Here is a 20,677-nt window from a genome sequence, read left to right on the forward strand (position 1 = left end):
TTTCACAGTGAGCTTTGTTTAAAATTAGGGTACCATCTCATTGTTAATTCCGATTTCTTATCCTAGTGTACAAATGTATTTAAATGACAGAGGTATCACACTGTGTTACAGGCATCCAGAGATGAGTTTGCATGTGGCTTCGCTTCACCTACAAGTAGAGGGAGTCTGAGCACTGACAAAGACACCGGTAATTAAAAGTCCTTTAAAGATTATACATGGCATGGCTGTTTAGAAATGTACCCTATACTTCTCCGTAGTTTTGAAATATTTCATAATAAAAACTATACATAGCATGATCTCTACTAAAGTTTAATTAAAATCTGACACACACTTGCAGCCACATTTCTTTGCTTAGGTTTCCTTGTCTCAGCTTGTGTAGAATTTAGCTTAGTATACTAAGAAAATAAAGGATAATGAGAAAAACACTGGTTTCCAATCCTCTGTCTCCAGTCCTGGACAAGACACTTCCTTTTTCTGGGCCAAACTTTCCTTATCTATAAAATTATCTAATTGTTTGCCTTTATTTTATGACTTGCAAGGAATTTCTTGTAGTTTCATATATGTTAAAGTGTTTCAAGGAAAAAAAATTGTTTACCCTTTATTTGGCTTCTTATGGTGTTTTAATGTAATATATAAACTTCACATTTTAGATGACCAAGATCTATTTCCTAAAATATGTCTTTACTTAAATTAACCTAGTGCTTAGTTTTAAAAATATTTTTGACAGTTCCTCCTGTTGCTAACAAGGACTTGGCTTTTTTCCAGCTTATGGGTCTTTTCAAAATGGACACGGAATTAAGAGGGAAGATTCGAGAGGTTCGCTCATCCCAGAAGGAGCAACAGGATTTCCAGATCAGGGCAGCACTGGTGAAAATGTAAGAACCTAAATATATAGGATAACCCTAGTGATGTGTTAAGCTACAGCAGTCTTTCTTTTTATGCAAATAGGGGTCTCTCTACTCTCCTGTAGTCTGTACTGGATCTGTAAAAAGCATCCCATAATTCTTGGATGTTGTAGCAGTTCCTTCCTATCCTGGCAGCTGCTACTTGGATATTTTAAAACTGTTTATAGAGAATAAGGCATTCATCTTTAAGAGTTCCAACTCTGAATACCTCCTTTAACCCTAACACTCTGTAAACCTGTTCTAGAGAGGGAAGGTTCAAGTTTAAAATGCCTAATGTACCTTGTCACTTAAATCACTCCCTGGCAGGATTCAGCTTTTTATTCTTTTGTAATAGAGTAATGACATTAACATGGGAGAAGAAAAATTAGGTCCCCAAATTGATGATCTCAGCATCCCAGAATCACTTAATCACAATATATTCTCTGACTCTTCCATCAAATTATTTCAAGCCTAACATTAAAGTTTGGGATATGTCTGCCTTGAGACAGAAACCTCACTTTAGACCAGTAAAGCCTTGTCACGCTGCTACGTAAAATCAGAGAATCATATAAAATTAGAGTTAGAAGGGTCCATAAAAATAATAAATTCCAACTCTCAATTTACAAATTAAAACTGGGATTGTGACTTAGGACAACCACACAACTATGGCAGGGCCAGGCCTGAACCCAGGTTTTCTAATTCCGGCACTTCTTCTCCTAGATCATGGCATTCTTAGGGTGCATCAGGGGGACTTTATAAAAATGGATAGCTGAGCCTCATGCCCAGAATTTGTTTCCGTCAGTCTGGGGGCTTTTGCTCATTTGTGTTTCTAAGCTCCCAGGTGATGCTGATGCCGCTGGTTGGGAACCACCCCTTGAGAACCACTGGACTATATACTCCATTGAGTCTTTGCATAGTTAGTAATTTAATCATAAAGGTTCTCATTTCACACCATTTAGAATTAAGACAACAGACACTGTCATAGGTAAGGCACATAAAGGACAAAGAGGTTAAATGACTTGCTAGTAGTCACACAGCTAGCAAGCGTTCAGAACCTAGATGTTTTGCTCCAAGTAGAAGTTCTTGGTGAATCCTACATTAGTAAATATATATCCCCAGCCCAGGTTAGCTCAGCTGAAAGTATTGGTTTCTAACAAGGGTACATTCGTTAGGAGATTGTCATTGCTGTATTCATACAAATCCCCAAATAAGTCAGATCTTGTCATGCTTAACTGCTATTTTAACAAAAGTCACTAAATAATAGGAACATCACTACTTTGTAGAGGCTCTAATTTTGAAGTATTACTGGGTCCTCCTTAGTAAAATTATCTTGTAATGTCATTAAGCCCCTTTTTTAAGATAGATTTTCCGACCTATTATTTAGACGTTGGATTTTAATAAACTCTAAGGAGAGACTGAAGTTAAAGAGTTTAAAATGTTTCTTATGCTTCAATGTACCTTAGTTAAGTTTCTCCTTGACGTAAAAGCTATTTTTCCTGGAATAGCCACATATGATTGTTCAAAATGTTTTCTTACTAAAACACAGGACCTATGGGAATGAAACATACATGGTATATTCATGGCTATATCTTGATGAAGACTGCAGGGTAATTTCCAGTGATATTATTAGGTACAGTAGCAAAGAAGAGTCAGCCCATTTACCTTCCAAATGTGATATAAAATTTGGATTTATGCTTAGAATTTTCCCAAACAGAGGACTAATGGTTAAAACAGTTATTGAGTTAAAGGCTATGGGAAGCTACAGTACCAATATTGTTTCACAAAAGTCCTATCTTTGTATTACAGACTCGGCAGAGTTCTGCAAGGAGTAGTGTATCTCAGTATAACCGATTGGATCAGTATGAAATCAGAAGCCTCTTGATGTGCTATTTGTATATAGTAAAAATGATTTCTGAAGGTGAGTTACCAGCATATTAATCGTGGACTGTACTCCACCCTCACAGGTTTACAAGTTCATGCAACAAATATTTGACCATCATCTGCATGTAGAACACATGCACATTAGAAACAGAACTTTGAAGACTCTGACCTTAGAATGTTCCTATATTTTAACTAAAAATAGGTTCATTTCGGTCATACAGGTTTGATTCTTTGAAATAACTTTTTTTTTAAATTTAAAAATTAGTTTCTAAAGTGAGGCAATAGTTTTAGAAGTGCTAAACATTTTTTTCATGCAGAGCATATAATGCAGTAAATGACCAACGTAAACAGAAGAAAATAACAATAACCAGTGTCATAGTTAACACTTTAGCTTTTATTTGACCCAGGATTTGGAAAATCAAAAGCAAACAAAAAGACAGGAAGGGTTCTTTGAGGGTAAGGAATGTCATTGTTATCTTTTGCAGTACCATTATACAGTTTTGCATGGTGTCAGGTTCTTTTCCAGGCTCTGTTCTCTTTTCCTTGGTGTATAATTGTATTATTTCCTAGTATTACCATTTCTTCTTTACCCTATATGATAGAATATAACCATTTTCATAAACTGCATGTCCTCTGGAAGTAAAATCAGAAGGTTATCTTATCCCCAATACCACATTTGTTTACACAGTTCCCTCCCCTTTCTTCCTTTTCTGTTTTTGCTCAAAAAAAAAAAAAAAAAGTAAGCAGGAATGAAGAACATAAAAGCACCTGGGTTCTGATCATCATAATACAGTAGTTAAATTTTACTTTTTTTCTATTTTTCTATTTTTTTATTTCATTTTTAGTAAATATTAAATCTTTTTTTGTAATAATGCAGCACATAAAAACATAAAATAAGTTGATAGTTAACTCACTAGAAACATTGAAACAAATCAAAAGCTAGATATGAATGGTTAATTCTAAAGTATATTAATAAAACAGGTTTAAATAACCAGAATCTTCAAGTTCTAAGAATGTATGATTTAGAGTAAACATCAAAGATTATTGAGGCTATGTGATAAGCCTCCATGTTTTGGTAAAGAAAACAGTAAAGGGAAATCATTTTCAATGCTGGTGGTATTTCATTCCAAGAGATAATGGATCAGTTAATAATTCACAGCTCACTGTTTTTGTCTCCCCACAATGCTGTTATCTTTGCAGTACCATTATACAGTTTTGCACGGTGTCAGGTTCTTTTCCAGGCTCTGTTCTTTTTTCCTTGGTGTATAATTGTATTATTAACTAGTATTACCATTTCCTCTTTACCTTATATGATAAACTATAACCAAAGGATTTTCATAAACTGCATGTCCTCTGGAAGTAAAATCAGAAGGTTATCTTATTCTCAATACCACATTTGTTTACACAATTCCCTCCCCTTTCTTCCTTTTCTGTTTTTGCTCAAAAAAAAAAAAAAAAGTAAGCGGGAATGAGGAACATAAAAGCACCTGGGTTCTGATCATCATAATACAGTAGTTAAATTTTACTTTTTTTCTATTTTTCTATTTTTTTATTTCATTTTTAGTAAATATTAAATCTTTTTTTGTAATAATGCAGCCTATAAAAACAAAATAAGTTGATAGTTAACTCACTAGAAACATTGAAACAAATCAAAAGCTAGATATGAATGGTTAATTCTAAAGTATATTAATAAAACAGGTTTAAATAACTAGAATCTTCAAGTTCTAAGAATGTATGATTTAGAGTAAACATCAAAGATTATTGAGGCTATGTGATAAGCCTCCATGTTTGGGGAAAGAAAACAGTAAAGGGAAACCATTTTCAACCCTGGTGGTATTTCATTCCAGGAAATAATGGATCAGTTAATAACTACAGCCACAGCTCACTGTTTTTGTCTCCCCACAAGGTGAAAAGTGGGGGAGTGTAGAAAGTGACTGCTAATATGTATGGGTTTTTTTTTTAGGGTGATGAAAGTATTCTAAAACTGTGGTGGTTTTATAAGTTTTTAAATGTACCATAAACTACTGTATTGGGCACTATTTAAATGGATGAGTTTTATGGCACATGAATTCACTTAATAAATTTGTCTTTTTTTTTTTTTAAGGCCCAAGAGGCAACATGGAAAAAAAAAACTGGAAAGAAAAAGAAAAAAGTAGTTGAATACCACCACAGCCCAGGGAAAGTAAGAAGGAGGGTGGTAGGGGGAGAGAGAGAAGGAAGGCGGAGAGGGAGATGCATCGTTGACTAGTTCTCCTCTCCTCCACCCCAGTACACATGTGCACACACGCCCACATACCACATACAGTGTTAGCCAGTGACAAGCCGCTGGCTGCTTTTTTCATGTCATGGGTAAAACCATAACTGCTTTGTTTCTTGAGAACTTCATAGTTCCCCCTCGTCTTGTAAATGTTGACCTTGCTTGCTAAATATTTGATCTTTGTTGGTTAGGTTTTTCCTTCTTCTGTTCTTGCTTTTTGATTTTTAAAAGCAAATTTTTAATGACTAGCATACAGTCACATCTCCTCTTTATCTTCTGTAAATGTAAAGTCATGCTGCATGGTATCTGTAAAGTCATATTCATTTTATTCCGAAAAAATATCTGCTTCTTGGTCCTTCTCAATGAATGTATTCTAGTTACCTTGTCAAGTCCAGTAAATATTTCACTTTCGTTACTCTATATGCATTTAAATGTTGAACTCTTACAGTCCACGCCCTTTAGGTCTTCTCTTGGCTTTCAGTTTTTTGGGCTTTTTATTGACTCATAAACAGTAGCAACTTAATTTCAGCAAAAAGATGGTAGACCCTACACATTCATATGAAAGTACAGGGATTCTGAAGAATGAGTTTCCTTCTCTGTAGCTGAAATTTATTAACTGGCAATAATTCACTGTGTCAAAGTCTTAGTCATTTGCCCAACTTTTGTGTAGGTCTTATTGCTTTGTATATTATATTCTGAGAAGTGTATCAGAGTCAGGGGTTATCAGTTACACAGTCTAAATTGACAGCAAGACTGTCCTCTTGGAAAAGAAAAGCAGTCTCCTTAAAAGAGAGGAAGAGGGAAAGCTACTTCCTTCTTTCTGACCGTACCCTGGCTTTTCTCTTTATTGCAGACCCCAAAATGAAACTCTGGGTCTCACCTTGTGGCTTATCAGCACCATGCGCTGCACCTGTAGATTCAGTAGTATTCTTCCTCACAGTCAACTTTTCATTGAAAGGTGTCTGGCTACAGCTGTCTCTCACCGAAAATCCAGTTTTGTAATGAGCAACACCAGTCACTGATCTTCTTTTCCCACTAGAAGTACAGTCAAAAGGAAATACATTTAAAGGGCGCTTTTCCTTTCTCTGTGTAAAAGGAGGAAATGAGCGAGTATGACCAGGCATATCTTCCTCTGAAGTTTCAGATACTAATGGAGTAGGTCGGTCTTCTCTCGCAGAAATACTGGAAGGGCTCCAAGAGAAGTACATCTGAGCTCTACGCTTTTGTGTGGAGGTCTTCTGTGTGAAAATCAGTTCCTTTTGTATATTGCCAAGCCTGTCTTTAGGAAGGCTGACGTCACCTTGAAATCCATACCCGCTCTGAGCGCCAGGTTTAGATGTTAAAGGAAAACTTACAGATGACTTCCGGTTGGCACTCCTTACTGTGGCAGGCTTACTGTTGTTAGAGGAACTCTCCAGAGGGGTCTCTGGCACCTCAGAGATGCCCTCACCATAAAGTGGACCTGGAAACGTGGGACTCCGTTGCTGTTCCTTTTTGCCTCCAGATTTCATCTCTTTAGTATTTGACTGCTTTACCAGTCTGACAGGCAGATGCATCTGAGATCTGGGTGCAGGCTTCCTGACTGAAAAAACTAGCCCGCTATTTTGAGTGCCAGGAATGAAATCGTCATCACTATCAGAACTAGAAGGATGAAGCTGTTGCTCCTTCAGTTTTAGTCTTGCAGAAAGCTGTTTATTTTCTTCTCTTAATTTATTCCTTTCTGCCATAAGCGAAGCAATAAACTTCATATTTTTTTGTTGGATATGGTAAAATTCTTTCTGTAGCGTCTTCCTGTACATTTCGTTCACTGAACAGCGGTCACATATTTTAGAGCTTAACTTATCTCGCAGGTCATGGATGGTGATATTCAGGATTTTCTGTTGCTCCATCAACTCTTCAATTTTGGCTTTGGAGCCCGTCCGCCTTCTGTCTGCCAATTGCTCTCTCCTCAGACTGGTTAGTTTCCTCTGGAGACGGAGTACCTCCCTGTCATGCAGCTCTTTTAGGATTAGCCAGGTTTTTTTAAAAGCGTCAGAAGACAAATCACAGACGCTAACCTGCTTTTTATCTCTTGCGTGAGATCTCCGGCCACTTCCCTTGTCTCCTCCACCCACGTTCCCCTCCTGCATCTCGTCTCCCTGACTGGGACTGGGAAACAGTGGAGACAAACCGCCGCCGGCAAAATGGCGGAAGGGCTGCTGACTAGAGCTGGGCCGCGAACGGGACGAGAGTTTCACCCCTTCTACAGACCTGCGAAGAGGCTTCAGAGCACAAGGCGGGTGCGAGGATGGCTCGGAGGTGGACAGAAGGGCCCAGTTTGGCGGCGGAAAGGAGACCCGAGCCTCCTTTTGGCGGGAAAAGCCAGTGCGCAGAAGGAAGATGGCGCCTTCAAGCCGGCCTGTAACGAGAGGCTGGAGAGACCGGAAACGCAGTGACTTCTGGGAGAGCCACGCTGCGCTGAGCCGGAAGGGCTCCTGAAGGCGGGGGGGGGGGACCGGAAGTCAGTGCTCACTTTATTTTTGAAACAAATCTAATTTGACCTTATGTTAGCATCTTTATTCCTGATGATCAGTATTTTATAAACATTGAAAACTGTCAGTACTCACGGTCTTGAGTAAATTGGGGAAATAAAGTCAAAACCCACACACTCTTCCCTCCCTGTCACCCCTCCGTTTAGCCAACATTACCTAGTCGTCCATCCCTATCTTCAGAGGTTCTCGCGGGGCAGGCCATTACGTCATTGCCTACTTTTGCGATCCCTACCAGGTTTTTAAATTTAGAAGTGGACCTGCTGACACCATTAGCTATATCTGAACAGGATAAAAAAGGAATGGAAGGTTAAGTGAGGGCAATATTTTTCTTTTTAAAAAAGTCTCCGTGAGTGTGTTGGAAGTAAAAAAAAAAAGGGAACAGCTCAAAAGAGAAGTGTATGTGATAGGTTTAAGGGACTTTTATATCTGAAATAGTAGTTCCATTAATGTGTGTGTCTGTTTGTATATTGCCAGGACTTCAGGGTTGATAATCCAAAGGCAAAGAGGAAAAAGAAAGTTATCAGTCTCTTCCTCTAAAGTTTAAAGTTCTCAGACTGTTTGGTTCGCAGAGCCCTTTGAGTAGCAGGCGAAGGTGCTTGACCCTACCTTCGGAAAAATGTACTTAAACGCACCATCTTGCATAAAATTTTAGGAAGCTTATTAAAAACCCCAGGTCTACTTCCCTTCCTCTGTCTTCAGGGATGATAAGCCATCCAAAAGAACATTTATAAAATACATAAAAATAATTGTTGAAGTTGAAATAATTACAGATTAAAAGGTATATTTAGAATTAATTCAAAAGAATACAGTGTGGGTATTGGGCAGTGAGATGAGATAGGAGGGGAGGATATAGATGAGACAGAATTGGCTGTGAGTTAATGGTTGTTGAAACTAAGTTATTGGTACATTGGAGTTCACTGCGCTATTCGCTGTAAGATCTATGCTATCTCAAGATGTAACACTTTATTCATTCCATTTTCAGATACACTCTTAACTTACTGGAATAAAGTATCTCCCCAGGAGCTCATAAACATTCTTATACTTCTAGAGTAAGTTATATTAACTTATTTTCATAAAATTTCCTCTTATTTTTGGGAGCTTAATTTTTATACATAATAAAATATTACCCCTTTTCTGTTTTCAACAGCATATTTGTTAATAATGTAGGAAATGATAAACTATTTTGATAGTTTAGAGGCTGACATACAGGTTCTTCACACATAGACAGAAGAAAAACATGGAGATGAAATACTTGTGATATTATAGAAAACTCTAGCTAATAATAGTGCATCCTTGCAGACCATCAGGAGTCTTTCTGTGATCTGGAAAACGGGAAGTGACATCAGCTGTCCTAAATCATTCATTTAGAGCAGATGCTGGCTTAATGGAGCAGCTTAAATGTTGGAATTTAGAATTTGTACTCTTATGTAGAGCTGAGTAATTCTACCTACTTCAGAAATGCATATATATATATTTCCATATATATATATATATATATCTCTATTGCAAGGTCCTTAGGGAAAAAAATCTAGCCTTTTTCCTAGGTGGAGGTTGGAAATTGTCCTGTATTGTATGCTGAGCTATTTTTACGTCATTATTGAAAGCTAAAAGAAAAATTAGAATGAAATGTAAGAAATTTCTAAATAAATAGTACACATATATGATATCGTGTGTGTGTGTCTACCAAAACACAAAGAGGGTAATCTATGCATAAGAACTTAGTAAAGTCTTTCAAAATTTTGCAGAAAATGTCAGCAAATAAAAATTACGATTAAAAAAAACTACTCTAATTATATTGAAATGTTTACTAATGAAAATATATGATGTTGGGGATTTACTTTAAAAAAATAAAGGCAGTAGGGAGTGTGGAGGGAGAGCATGGGACCTGTTTGGGGTAGAAGTTAAGAATGGCCATGAGCTGATAATTGTTGAAGCTGGTGGGTGCTGGGTATGTGGGATTTAGTTTGCTGTCCTCTCTACTTTTGTATGTGTTTGAGATTTTCCATACTAGAAAGTATTTTAATGCCATTATAAAAAATATAGCAATTGCCCCAATTTTTAGGGCTTAAGAACCTTTTTAGGTGTTACTCACTGTGCTAGAGACCTTTGCTGTGACACACACTATAAAGCACAAGGGATGATTTGCATTGACGGTTTTTTAAAAAATATGTCATTAGAATTGTATATGAAGACATGGAGCTTTTTGGTGCTGATGTAATTGTAGCAAATAAATGTAGAAAGATATAATATGGCAAGTAGTTATTTGTATATTTATTTTTGTATACCAAAACATATTATTGTAATATGATTTTAAATGGGTCATTCTTTGTGACACATGAATTTTCAAATATTACTTGTTAAAATGCAAAGTATGGTAATATCTTACTAACATGCTCTTGTTTTTCTTTCTAGAGTATGTTTGTTTCACTTTAGATATATGGGGAAAAGAAACATAGCAAGGTAATTCCCATAGCACTGCAATTTCCACTTTTTTTCTTCTCTTCCAACAGAGGGCAGTCTTAATTATGCCATGTATAACCTAGATGATTCATTTTGAGTTGACATTAAGATACCCATGATTTATTTAATGCGTCTCAACTCAAAGTTGAAATTAATCTGATGTGAACATTTTTTAAGTTTTCCAGAGGGTAGTAGTTAGACTGATATGCAGAGTTTCTGTTCTACTCCTAGAACAGATGCTTGTCTCTTCTGAAGGATGTGAGAAAGGGCTAGATCAAGGGGAAGGCAGGAAATCGTAAAGTGAGGACAACTGTAAGATCTGTACTTTTATCTACGACCTGTCAATACTCACCTCAGTTACTAACGTGAATAGAAATCCCCAACAGCAATTGGGACGTGCACTATATATTATTTATTTCTTCTTTTTGCTGTGTAAGTCTTAGTGAAATAAATACTTAATGAGAAACTGTAAGGAAAAGATTACTTGCTTATTTCAATAAGATATATTTCAGGGGTAGAGTTAGTCATTAAAGGAACTCAAATAGAATTCTTTTTTTAAGTAAATTCCATGGCACTTCCAAAAACTACAGAGGCTGTTTGGATGAGGTTTACTGCTGAGTCTCTGGAACATCCTAATAATTCAGGGGATGATTTCCACTGTCTTCCCAGCACTGGGAACTGGTTTAGAACTGGTATGGTAACTACCACCATGAACCTTAACCTCTAAGATTCTGCTGACCCACCCTCTATGTTTATTAGAGGATAGACAAACTCTTTTTCTTCCTTAGTTCCTGTATTACCCGGTTGTAATTTTTTTTAATGGAACCTTAAAATTAAAGGAAAACAAAGAAAAATGTGCAAATAGACGTGTTTATAGAGTAAAAATTTCTGCTCCAAGTTTAACTCAGGTCCAGAAACAGATTAGATAGGCACTCATTCTTAAACATCTAACTCCAGGAATTCTTCCACCTCACGTCAACTCCGAGTATCCCTCTTACTGTTTTCTCTGACTCTTGCCTTTCCTTACCTCCTGAGAAAAGACTGGATCTTATTGGAGTGTTGTCCACTTTACTCTGATATTTTTGAGGAGAAGAAGGGAAGTAAGAAACTCTCTAAATTCCTTACTTGTATTCATATAGTATAAGCTATTTTAAATATACATTAAGCTTCATACAATTTCCAGTGATGCCTCATTTAAGCCAAGTAAATACTGAGCATAACACAGTGTTTATGTGGAAACCTAGTCATTTATTAGTTTAAAAAATCTAACGTTGAGAGGTATTCTCAGAGTGCTCCATTTCCTAACTTTAACATTTATTTTAGGGTGCATGATGCCTGGATGTCAAAACACTTTGGAATAGACCGAAAATCGCAAACCATGCCAGCTCTTCGAAACAGATCAGGAATAATGCAGGCCCGGCTTCAACATCTTAGTAGCCTGGAAAGTTCATTTACACTTAATCACAGTAAGTGAAAAATGTGTGTAGGGTACCCATTTGAAACAGATATTTATACTATTTAATCTTAAAGAAGTACTGGCTTAAATCTCCAATACAATTGGTAATCATCTCCCATACATACATGCAATTGCATATCTCTGTTTATGAACAGTCATTTCATCATATGTGAATATATGATAAAATATGCATGGATTTTTCAGCAATTTTAGGTAATGATGGGTTTTTTTTCTTAGTTCAATATCAAGGAAGTTAATTTTCCCTTTGAATTATTGTTCTTATATTATTTTACATTCGATATCCTTTATTCCTACTTTAATGCAAATAACGGCATCTTAATATAATAGTATGTGTAATATTTGTTTAGAGTTGCTATTGTTCATTCAGTGATCTTAAGGGATTGTCCATGCTGAGCTGACCACAGAAATCAAAGAACTGTAAATAGTACTTTGACAAAGATGTATTTCACATAGGTTGAAGTATTGACAAGTCGAATAGGACAAGGAGGAAGCTACAGGGTTATATAAATGGAAGCTATCCTCTGAAAAACAAATATTAATAAAAAAGTCAAAGAGTGAGATAAACGTTCATTTCCACGCAGTCCTTTGGAGGTTGCATAAAAGGAAGCCAGCAGAACTGGCTTTGCGATAAGGGCTGATAATAAAAACAAATGTCTTGAGCAGATGGACCTGAGCTAATAGAGTCAAGACCTTTAAAAAAAATGCAAGTCTTACAGCCTTCAGCTTTGCTCTTTGTCACTTGTAAAAATATCAATATAATAAACCTGTGTATTTCAGTTGGCCCAGATGCTTTGTTTTCCTTCTGATTTAGAAACATCTCATACCATTGGCATCATTGAAAACATCTGGCCATAGGGCACCACTGTTATGTAATGTAGCTGCATTTCTATGAGTTTCTCATTTTTGCACACATAATTAACAGCACAGCCTAAAATGCCTCCTGCGTTATTTCCTGGTTACATCACCATAGTTCATCACTGAAATCTTGTCTCCAAAGAAGTGGGCACCTAATTATTTGTTGCAGAGCTGTTGATACAGAGCTGAAGTAAAAATCAGTGGAATTGATTAACCCAGACCATATTTGATTAAGGAGTAAACACAGTGAAACTCATTAAGTCTGCAGGTATTGAAAGCCTGCTTTCTTTGTGTTTGTCTCTCTCTCTGAGTCTTTGGGGGAGAATATCATTCAAAACTGTTATGTGAATCTCTGTGTTGGGCAGTTTTAATTTTCTTTTTTTTTAAATCCCAGGTTCTGCAACAACTGAAGCAGACATTTTCCATCAGGCACTTCTTGAAGGCAATACTGCTACTGAAGTTTCCCTAACAGTACTAGATACCATATCATTTTTCACCCAGTGCTTCAAGGTAAACATGAAGAGTTAGAACTCAGTTGGTATCATTGCAAAGAAAATATTATGCAAAAACTAATTAGTCAGACGAAGCTTAGTATAGTATAAAAGCCCCCAGTGAGCAGTCAGGAAACTTGGATGGCAGACCTAGTTTGGCTCCTGTGTGACCTTGGGAAATCACTGAGACTCGTGTGCCACATCCATAAAATGAGAGGATTGGACTAATTTGCCCTGAATTTCCCTTCTCTTTTATTTTCCTGTTTAAAAACAGTTTTCTTTCACACTTTTATGAAAATATCCAGTACTTTTTAGCCCAAATTATGATTTAGTCAGTTTATCCAAACACCCGTTGTGATGAGGTATCTTGTCAAGCCAGATGATGTCCAGGCAGGCTGGCCGGCTGGCTTCCCTCATCAGGTGCGTAGTGGTTTTTCTCAGATGCTTGCCTCTCGATACAAATCATCATTGCTAGGATTAAAAAAAAAAGAAGAAGAAATTAAAAGCAATTATCTTGCAGGGTTGTTGAAGATGTAAAATGAGATAATGGACGTGAGAGTGCTTTGAAAAGTAAAGACTGTATAACTATAATGAAGGGTAACAGTAGTGGGAGAACTCAAAAGTGAAAACTCTTGCTGGCTTTTCATCTGAGTTATACAGATTTTTTTTCTTCCCCCCTTCTCTAAGTAATTCAGTTAATTGCTTCAGCCCTCCGGATTTACTATGGAAACCTGGCCTGTGCTTTTCCAAGAGGCTTATCAGGGAAAACTGAATTAGATACTAACAAGAAATAGGCTGCAAAATCCCTTTATGAAGTATTAAGTTTGTTCTGATTAAAATGCAACCCAAATTCATTTTTTATTGTGCCAGTAAGTAAGACATTTGGTCTCAAGGTTTGCATTGTATTCCTTCCTCCGATTCAAATACTTCTTATTTGTTTAACATACATCTCTTGGTAGATGTCAGGCACTATCCTAAGTGCTTTAGAAACATTAACTCACTTTTTTGTTGTGGGTCTGGAGGTGGAAAAGAGGACTGCAAATGGGCACCAAGGATCTTTTTGAGATGATGGGAATGATTGGGTTGTAATGGTTGCAGAACTCTGGAAATTTACCAAAACTAATTGAATCATGTACTTAAAATAGGTAAATTTTGTGGTATGTAAATTATACCTTAGTAAACTTAAAAGTACAAATGTGGACTCACCTTTAATCCTCACACTAGCTTCGTGATATAGATACTGTTATTTTTCCCATTTTAAAATGAGGAAACTGAGGCTCACAGGGAAGTTAATGTCACATAGGTGGTTAGTTAGCAGAATCAGGATTCCTGATCTAGGCCAGTTATCACAAGAGTCCATGCTTCTAACCACTACCCCATGCTTGTTAGAAGTAGACTAACAGAAAGATCAAACACCATTCAGGGATTCTGGCTATCAAGGTTACTATTAAATCTGTTACAGGTTTGCATATTGTTTTGGTTCGTTGTTGTTACTTTTGGCCAAGTTGTAACCCGGTAATTAGTTTCTTGAGGGATAGGAGAGCAGGGCTGGAGGTGTTAACCAATGCCTTTTTTTTAAAGGTTCACAAACCAATAGATATTTCTCTACAATTTGTTGTTTCTCTTATATATCTATTTGCAAGGAACATTTAAACAATTTACGTAGTCTGTTCAGTTGTGATCCCTGTTATTATCTCTACTCATAGAGGGTTTAATTTGTCACCAGTGGCTAAAGATATCTTATGCTAAACATACATTTAAAAGCAAATTAGATACTAGACTTTTAAAATGGAATTGATGTTTTCCTTAATTCTTACATTACTTTGTCAGAGAAATACAAAGGCTGGTTACCTTGTATCCATTTTTAATTTACTGATTTCTGAATTGAGGAGCAATATGGTTAGGTTAATAGAAAATACTCTTCCCATACTAGTTCTGTATTTGCTGTGTTATACTGGAAAAAGATTTTTTTTCATCTATTTAAAATTGTGGAATTAAGTATAGATGTAGTTTATATAGTATTTTGAGATTTCCAAGTTGAAAGATGGCACAGATGATTTTAGATTATGTTAAACTTTTTATTGTTACTTTTCAAGCAGTGGTTTGATAAACAGGTTGTTGGTAAAGCGTGTTCTCTCATTCTAGGGGGAGCAGCATAAACTATTTCTGCAAATTTTTTTTTCATGTTTTGTAGAGCCAACTTTTGAATAATGATGGCCACAACCCGTTAATGAAAAAAGTATTTGATATTCATCTTGCTTTTCTTAAAAATGGGCAATCTGAAGTGTCGCTGAAACATGTCTTTGCCTCACTGCGAGCTTTCATTAGTAAGGTAAGAGCAGAGCTTTGTGGCTGCGAGTGGCCTTGCTTCATAGCAAGAAGGAAAGGGGAACAGGGATCATTGCGAAGACCTCTCCAAACCTCAGATAAGGAAGCCATTAAATCCTGCCTTTGTAAATATTAGAACAGCAAAATACGTAAAGAGAGCCTGACCAGGCATTCCCTAAAATCAGCACGTGCTTTTTATTTTGTCCTGTCATTCCTTTCTGAAGAGTATCATTTTAAAATTACCAACTGCCAGTTTTTCTTCTCTTTTGCTTCTTTTGAAAGTATTGTCATGCTGAAGATATATAAGCTGTGAGGGTACTCATGTATAAGCACTTTGAAAGCAGAGACCAAGTCTTATAACACCAGGGCCTTGTATGATATCTTGCAAATCGTAGGCACTCAATACACGTTCAGATGAATGAATCCTTCTTTTCAGTGTGAATTGTATCTGTGGGCTCTAAATTTTCAGGCCATTTACCTCATCTAAACTAAAACTTCAGACTAGGCTTTTAGGAATAAATATGACTGAAACAGATAGCAAAGATTTATTTCTGGTCTGGTTTTGATAGCTTTTAAACATAATTAAAAGCATCAGGAACCAAGATGGAGTTAAAATTATGGAAAGACACAGTCTAGGCCTCCACTCTGGTATGTGTAACTCCAACAAGACAAATTCAGTTAACCAATTTGTGTAATAGGATAGCTGAGTGTGGAAAACTTTTTTGTCATTATTTGTATGGCAACTTACGGGGTTTAACTGATATAGAAATTAGGTGATCTTGAAGGTTTATTTTTAAATTGCCATTCTTTTTTTTTTTTAATTTTTTTATTTTTGGCGGCATTGGGTCTTTGTTGCTGCACGCAGGCTTTCTCTAGTTGCGGCGAGCGGGGGCTACTCTTCATTGCGGTGCGCGGGCTTCTCATTGCGGTGGCTTCTCTTGTTGCAGAACATGGGCTCCAGGCGTGCGGGCTTCAGTAGTTGTGGCACGTGGGCTCAGTAGTTGTGGCTCGCAGGCTCTAGAGCGCAGGCTCTGTAGTTGTGGTGCAGGGGCTTAGTTGCTCTGCGGCATGTGGGATCTTCCCGGACCAGGGCTTGAACCCGTGTCCCCTGCATTGGCAGGCAGATTCTTAACCGCTACGCCACCAGGGAAGCCCTAAATTGCCATTATTTAATACAATTTTTTGAATAAAGAAATAAATGGAAAACTGAGTTCAGTGCAAGCATGTTACGAGAAACTAAGGGAAAGAGATTCAGAAATAATTCATTTAACAAACAGTTACTGGGTAGGTACTTACTGGTGTCAGACATTGTGTCAGGGATACAGTCTGAGGACTTACTGTCCAGTAGAGGGAAACACACACACATTGATGCACATCCACAAATACCATTAGGCTAAAAGAAGTCTATACAGAGAACTGAGGATGAACAGGAGAAGGACGGGAAACAGTAATTTAGCAAAAGTTTCTCTGCAGCACTGGAGTTAGGATTTAGTATGGACTCAGCAAGAGATGAGACTGAAGAGGTCGATGGGGACCGGATGATTATGTCCTCATCTTAGGAGTTAGACTTCATCTTTTAGGCATCAGGGAGCATGAAAGCACCATAATTAGATTTTTATTAAGAAAACTGTTGCGGGAGGGGGAGAATCTCTTTAAAAAGTAGCCTGGAAGCCTAGTCTCTGCCCTCATGAAGCTTTCAGTGGGCAAGGAGGGTGGGGCAGAAAATAAACAAGTAAATAAAACAGTAATTGTCACAAGTTCTAGGAAGGAACCAAGGCGTTGAGATAGAGAATAGTGATTTGTGGGAGTTACCTTACTTTAGATAGGTTTGTCACTTTTAAAATGAGACCTGAAATAGGAAAAGGCGCCAGCTGTTTGAAAAGCGTAAGGAAGAACATTCTAGGGAGAAGGACAAGCATATGCAAAGGCCTGGAGTTGGGATAGAGCTTGAAATTCTGGGAACTGCAAGGCCCAGTTTAGCTGGAATGTAGGGAGAAAAACAACATAGAAGGGGATGGAAGAGGAATCTATAGAGGAGATGAGAGGGAGCAGTCACAGAAGTAGGAAGAAAGGCAGGAGAGAAGGATATCATGGAAGCCAAAGGAGAAAAGAGTTTCAGCATTATTATGCAGTACAGAGTGGTCTAATAAGATAAGGTGGAAAAGGAGTCCATTGGAATTGGCAATTACAAGGTCATTGATGATTTTGGTCATTGCCCACTCAGAGAAGTGATGTAGGTAGAAGACTTCTTTTTTTTTTTTTTTTAAGTCAGGAGATGTCACATTAAAGTCTCCTTTTTTTAAAAAAAAATTTATTATTTATTTAATTTATTTTTGGCTGCGTCAGGTCTTAGTTGCAGCACACGGACTCTCTAGTTGAGGCACGCGAACTCAGTAGTTGAGGTGCGTGGGCTTAGTTGCCCTGCAGCGTGTGGAATCCTAGTTCCCTGACCCGGGATCAAACCCACATCCCCTGCACTGGAAGGCGGATTCTTTACCACTGGACCACCAGGGAAGTTCCGGTAGAAGACTTCTTATAGCGGATTAACTACACTACAGCTATGCTTTCCCTTCCTTTATTTTCGTACTAGAGTATCTTGCCCAACAAGATTTGGTTTAATCCGGTGAGACTATTGATGAGATCTTTCAACTGCCAACTAGAAAACATTTATTAAACTTTCATAGCATTGCACTTGGTGTTAAGGTGATAAAAAGAAGATAGGTTCCTATGATATGGGTTTAAATTCAATATTCCCAAGAAATAATTTTGAAAGGGTGGCCCTCTAGCTTCACACTCCCTGAAAAACATCCATTGTGTACCCTGGAGCAGCTTACTACTTGCTTGCCTAGACATGTAAGCATGGAAGATTGTAATAAGCCTATGTTACATGTATAGTTTGTTTTCCACGAAACAGAGTGAATACGTTCTCAAAGTAGCAGCCACTTGCCTGTTTTGAGAATTAGTCACTTTTTTTACTCTTTTTCTATGCCAACATGTATTTTGATCAACAGTTTATGAATAGAGGATGCACATGTTTATGTTTGTGTGTGTACACTTCATCTATACCCCATTTTGTTTAAAGATCAACTTTATTTGCTGAATAGATTCCTGGTATAATTTTCTCAGCATTTGGAAGTTCATAATATAAGGAACTGTTTAAATATAAAGCAAAAGAGTAAGTAATGCAGATTGTCCTAACCATTTTTAAGGCCCAAATTGAGACCCATCAATCATTCATCATTTCAGTCATTCATTAATTTAATACGTATTACTGAGAACCTAACTATCTTCTTTTCCAGACCATTATGAGCTCTTCTTAGATCCGTAGCACTTATAGTCAGCACCTCACATTTTTGTAGAGACTTGTATACTGACTTGCATTGTTCTGTCATTAATACATGCTGGTCTTTATGTTTTTAACTAGTTTGGGTTCTCCAGGGCGGAGCCCTAGCCTTATGTTGATTTTGTATCCTCAAAGCACCCAGCATAGTTTTAGGTTAGAATATAGTAGGCACTTGATAGTTGATTGACTTTTATGATTGGGTTTTCAGATACTTATTTATGTTTTTCCTGTTCTTTAGTTTCCCTCAGCCTTTTTCAAAGGAAGGGTAAACATGTGTGCTGCATTTTGCTATGAGGTTTTAAAGTGCTGCACATCAAAGATTAGCTCAACCAGGAATGAAGCCTCTGCACTTTTGTATCTTCTGATGAGAAACAACTTTGAGTATACCAAAAGGAAAACCTTTTTGAGGACACATCTGCAGGTCAGTGAAAACCAAAGCTCCTCTTCTTTCTTCTATTCAATCTTTAGCCTCTATGTCAAGATCTAGAGCTACCCAATCCAATACAATAGCTATTAGCCACAGGTGGCCATTTAGCACTTGAAATGTAGCTAGTCTGAATTCAGATCGCCTGTAAATATAGAATACACATTGGCTTTTGAAGACTAAGTACAAAGAAGTAAAATATCTCAATTGTTTTATATTGACTATATGTTGAAGTGATATTTTGGATATATTGGGGTAAGTAAAATAAATTAAAATTCACTTGTGTCTTTTTACTTTTTAATGTGACTACTGGACAATTTAAAATTACACATGTGACTCAGATCATATTTCTGTTGGACAGCACTACTCTACAGCATAGGTGTTAACAGCATAGATTCCAGATTCCAGATTCCAGGACTATCACACACTGTGTGACCTTAGCAAGGGCTTCCTTAGTCTCTCAGTGCCTCAGTTGCCTCATATGTAAAATAGTGGTAAATATCCCTACCTACCTCGTACGGTTGTGGTGAGGATTAAATGAGATGATTAAGTAACAAACAAAGCACTTGTGTTTTTCATGTGCCAGCATGCCCAGTTAGTAAAAAAAATGAGAGAAGTCTCAAGGTTTAGTAGAAAGCATAGACTTTGGAATTGGACCTACCTGGGCTTAAATCATAGCTCAGCTACTTACTTACTTATGTGACCCTAGGCAAGTTACTCAATTTGTCTTAACTATTTGCCTCATCTGTAAAATGAGACCAAGTATGTTTCACCTTGCAGGGTTATCATGAGGGTTAAAAATAAAGTGTGTGTGGTGCCAGGCACAAAATACCTGGCACATAATAGACACTGAGTACGTGGCAGTTGTTTTTCAATGTCTCCATGTTTTTTAGCTTATCTGATGAAGCAACTCTGAATTAAACAACAATTGGGACTTCTTGGCTCAGTAGCCCTCTTCGTAATATGGGAAATGCTTGGTCATATTTCTGTCTTCACTGCCATGGTCTGTCCCGTTGCAGTTGTTTATTGGAGACTGGGTTATAAATGAGGAAACAGCCATAAGCAGCTTTTTAGAAACGTCATCAGTGATTTGGAAATCTGATAGAAGTATATGCTTCCTGTAAAAATCTTCTATATAGTTACTTTTGGATACTAGGGCCAGCATTATATGTTAGGGTGTCTAATATTTGCTTTCATAGAGGTGTCACTTGTGTACCACCTTCCCCCAAAACATTTCTGCAATTAGTGTTCTGGTGTATCTGAAATTCCCCAGTAGGGTCCATTCTTCTGGGTTAAAACATCAATTTTTCTCAAGTCCTTTATTCAAATATAAATGAATTAATAAATGTGCAGACTTAGAACCAGGTTCTAAGTGGTCAATAAAGTGGGTAAGTAGTAGTATTATGATTATGATCTCTTTAATCCTCCTAACAGCTCTATGAAGTAGATATTGTTATCATCCCCATGTTGCAAATAAGGAAAGTGAGGCACAGGATGGGTAGTTAACTTTCTCAAACCCACTCAGTGAATAATGGATAAAGTCAAGATTTGAATCTAGGGCAGTTTCACTCAAGAGCCTGCACTCAGCTCCTATGGTATCTTGCTTCTCCGGATCAAGGGTAAAGCTTCCAGCCACTAACATCTTAGCCTGAATCATTTACACATTCAACCAAAGGAGCCTGAGAAATTAAAAAGCACCATTATGTTACATTATACTGCTATCATTATGTAATGTATATGCCGTAA

General features: G+C 37.2%; 1 protein-coding gene across 7 annotated transcripts in view; it reads left to right on the forward strand.

The window, feature by feature from the left end:
• The window catches only part of DOCK11 (dedicator of cytokinesis 11), a 189,492-nt gene that overhangs the window by 120,995 nt on the left and 47,820 nt on the right, over positions 1-20,677 (forward strand). For 6 of the 7 annotated variants that reach the window (XM_082376948.1, XM_082376946.1, XM_082376945.1 and 3 more), the window contains 9 exons: positions 112-187; positions 766-875; positions 2,691-2,802; positions 8,536-8,602; positions 9,966-10,013; positions 11,337-11,479; positions 12,740-12,855; positions 15,031-15,168; positions 18,746-18,928. In XM_082376948.1, the coding sequence (XP_082233074.1) occupies positions 112-187; positions 766-875; positions 2,691-2,802; positions 8,536-8,602; positions 9,966-10,013; positions 11,337-11,479; positions 12,740-12,855; positions 15,031-15,168; positions 18,746-18,928 (993 nt within the window). The remainder of the gene's footprint in view (positions 1-111; positions 188-765; positions 876-2,690; positions 2,803-8,535; positions 8,603-9,965; positions 10,014-11,336; positions 11,480-12,739; positions 12,856-15,030; positions 15,169-18,745; positions 18,929-20,677) is intronic. The other variant, XM_082376947.1, reaches the window with a different exon arrangement.

This window comes from Balaenoptera borealis (assembly GCF_965194805.1).
Source record: "Balaenoptera borealis genome assembly, chromosome: X".
NCBI lineage: Eukaryota > Metazoa > Chordata > Mammalia > Artiodactyla > Balaenopteridae > Balaenoptera > Balaenoptera borealis.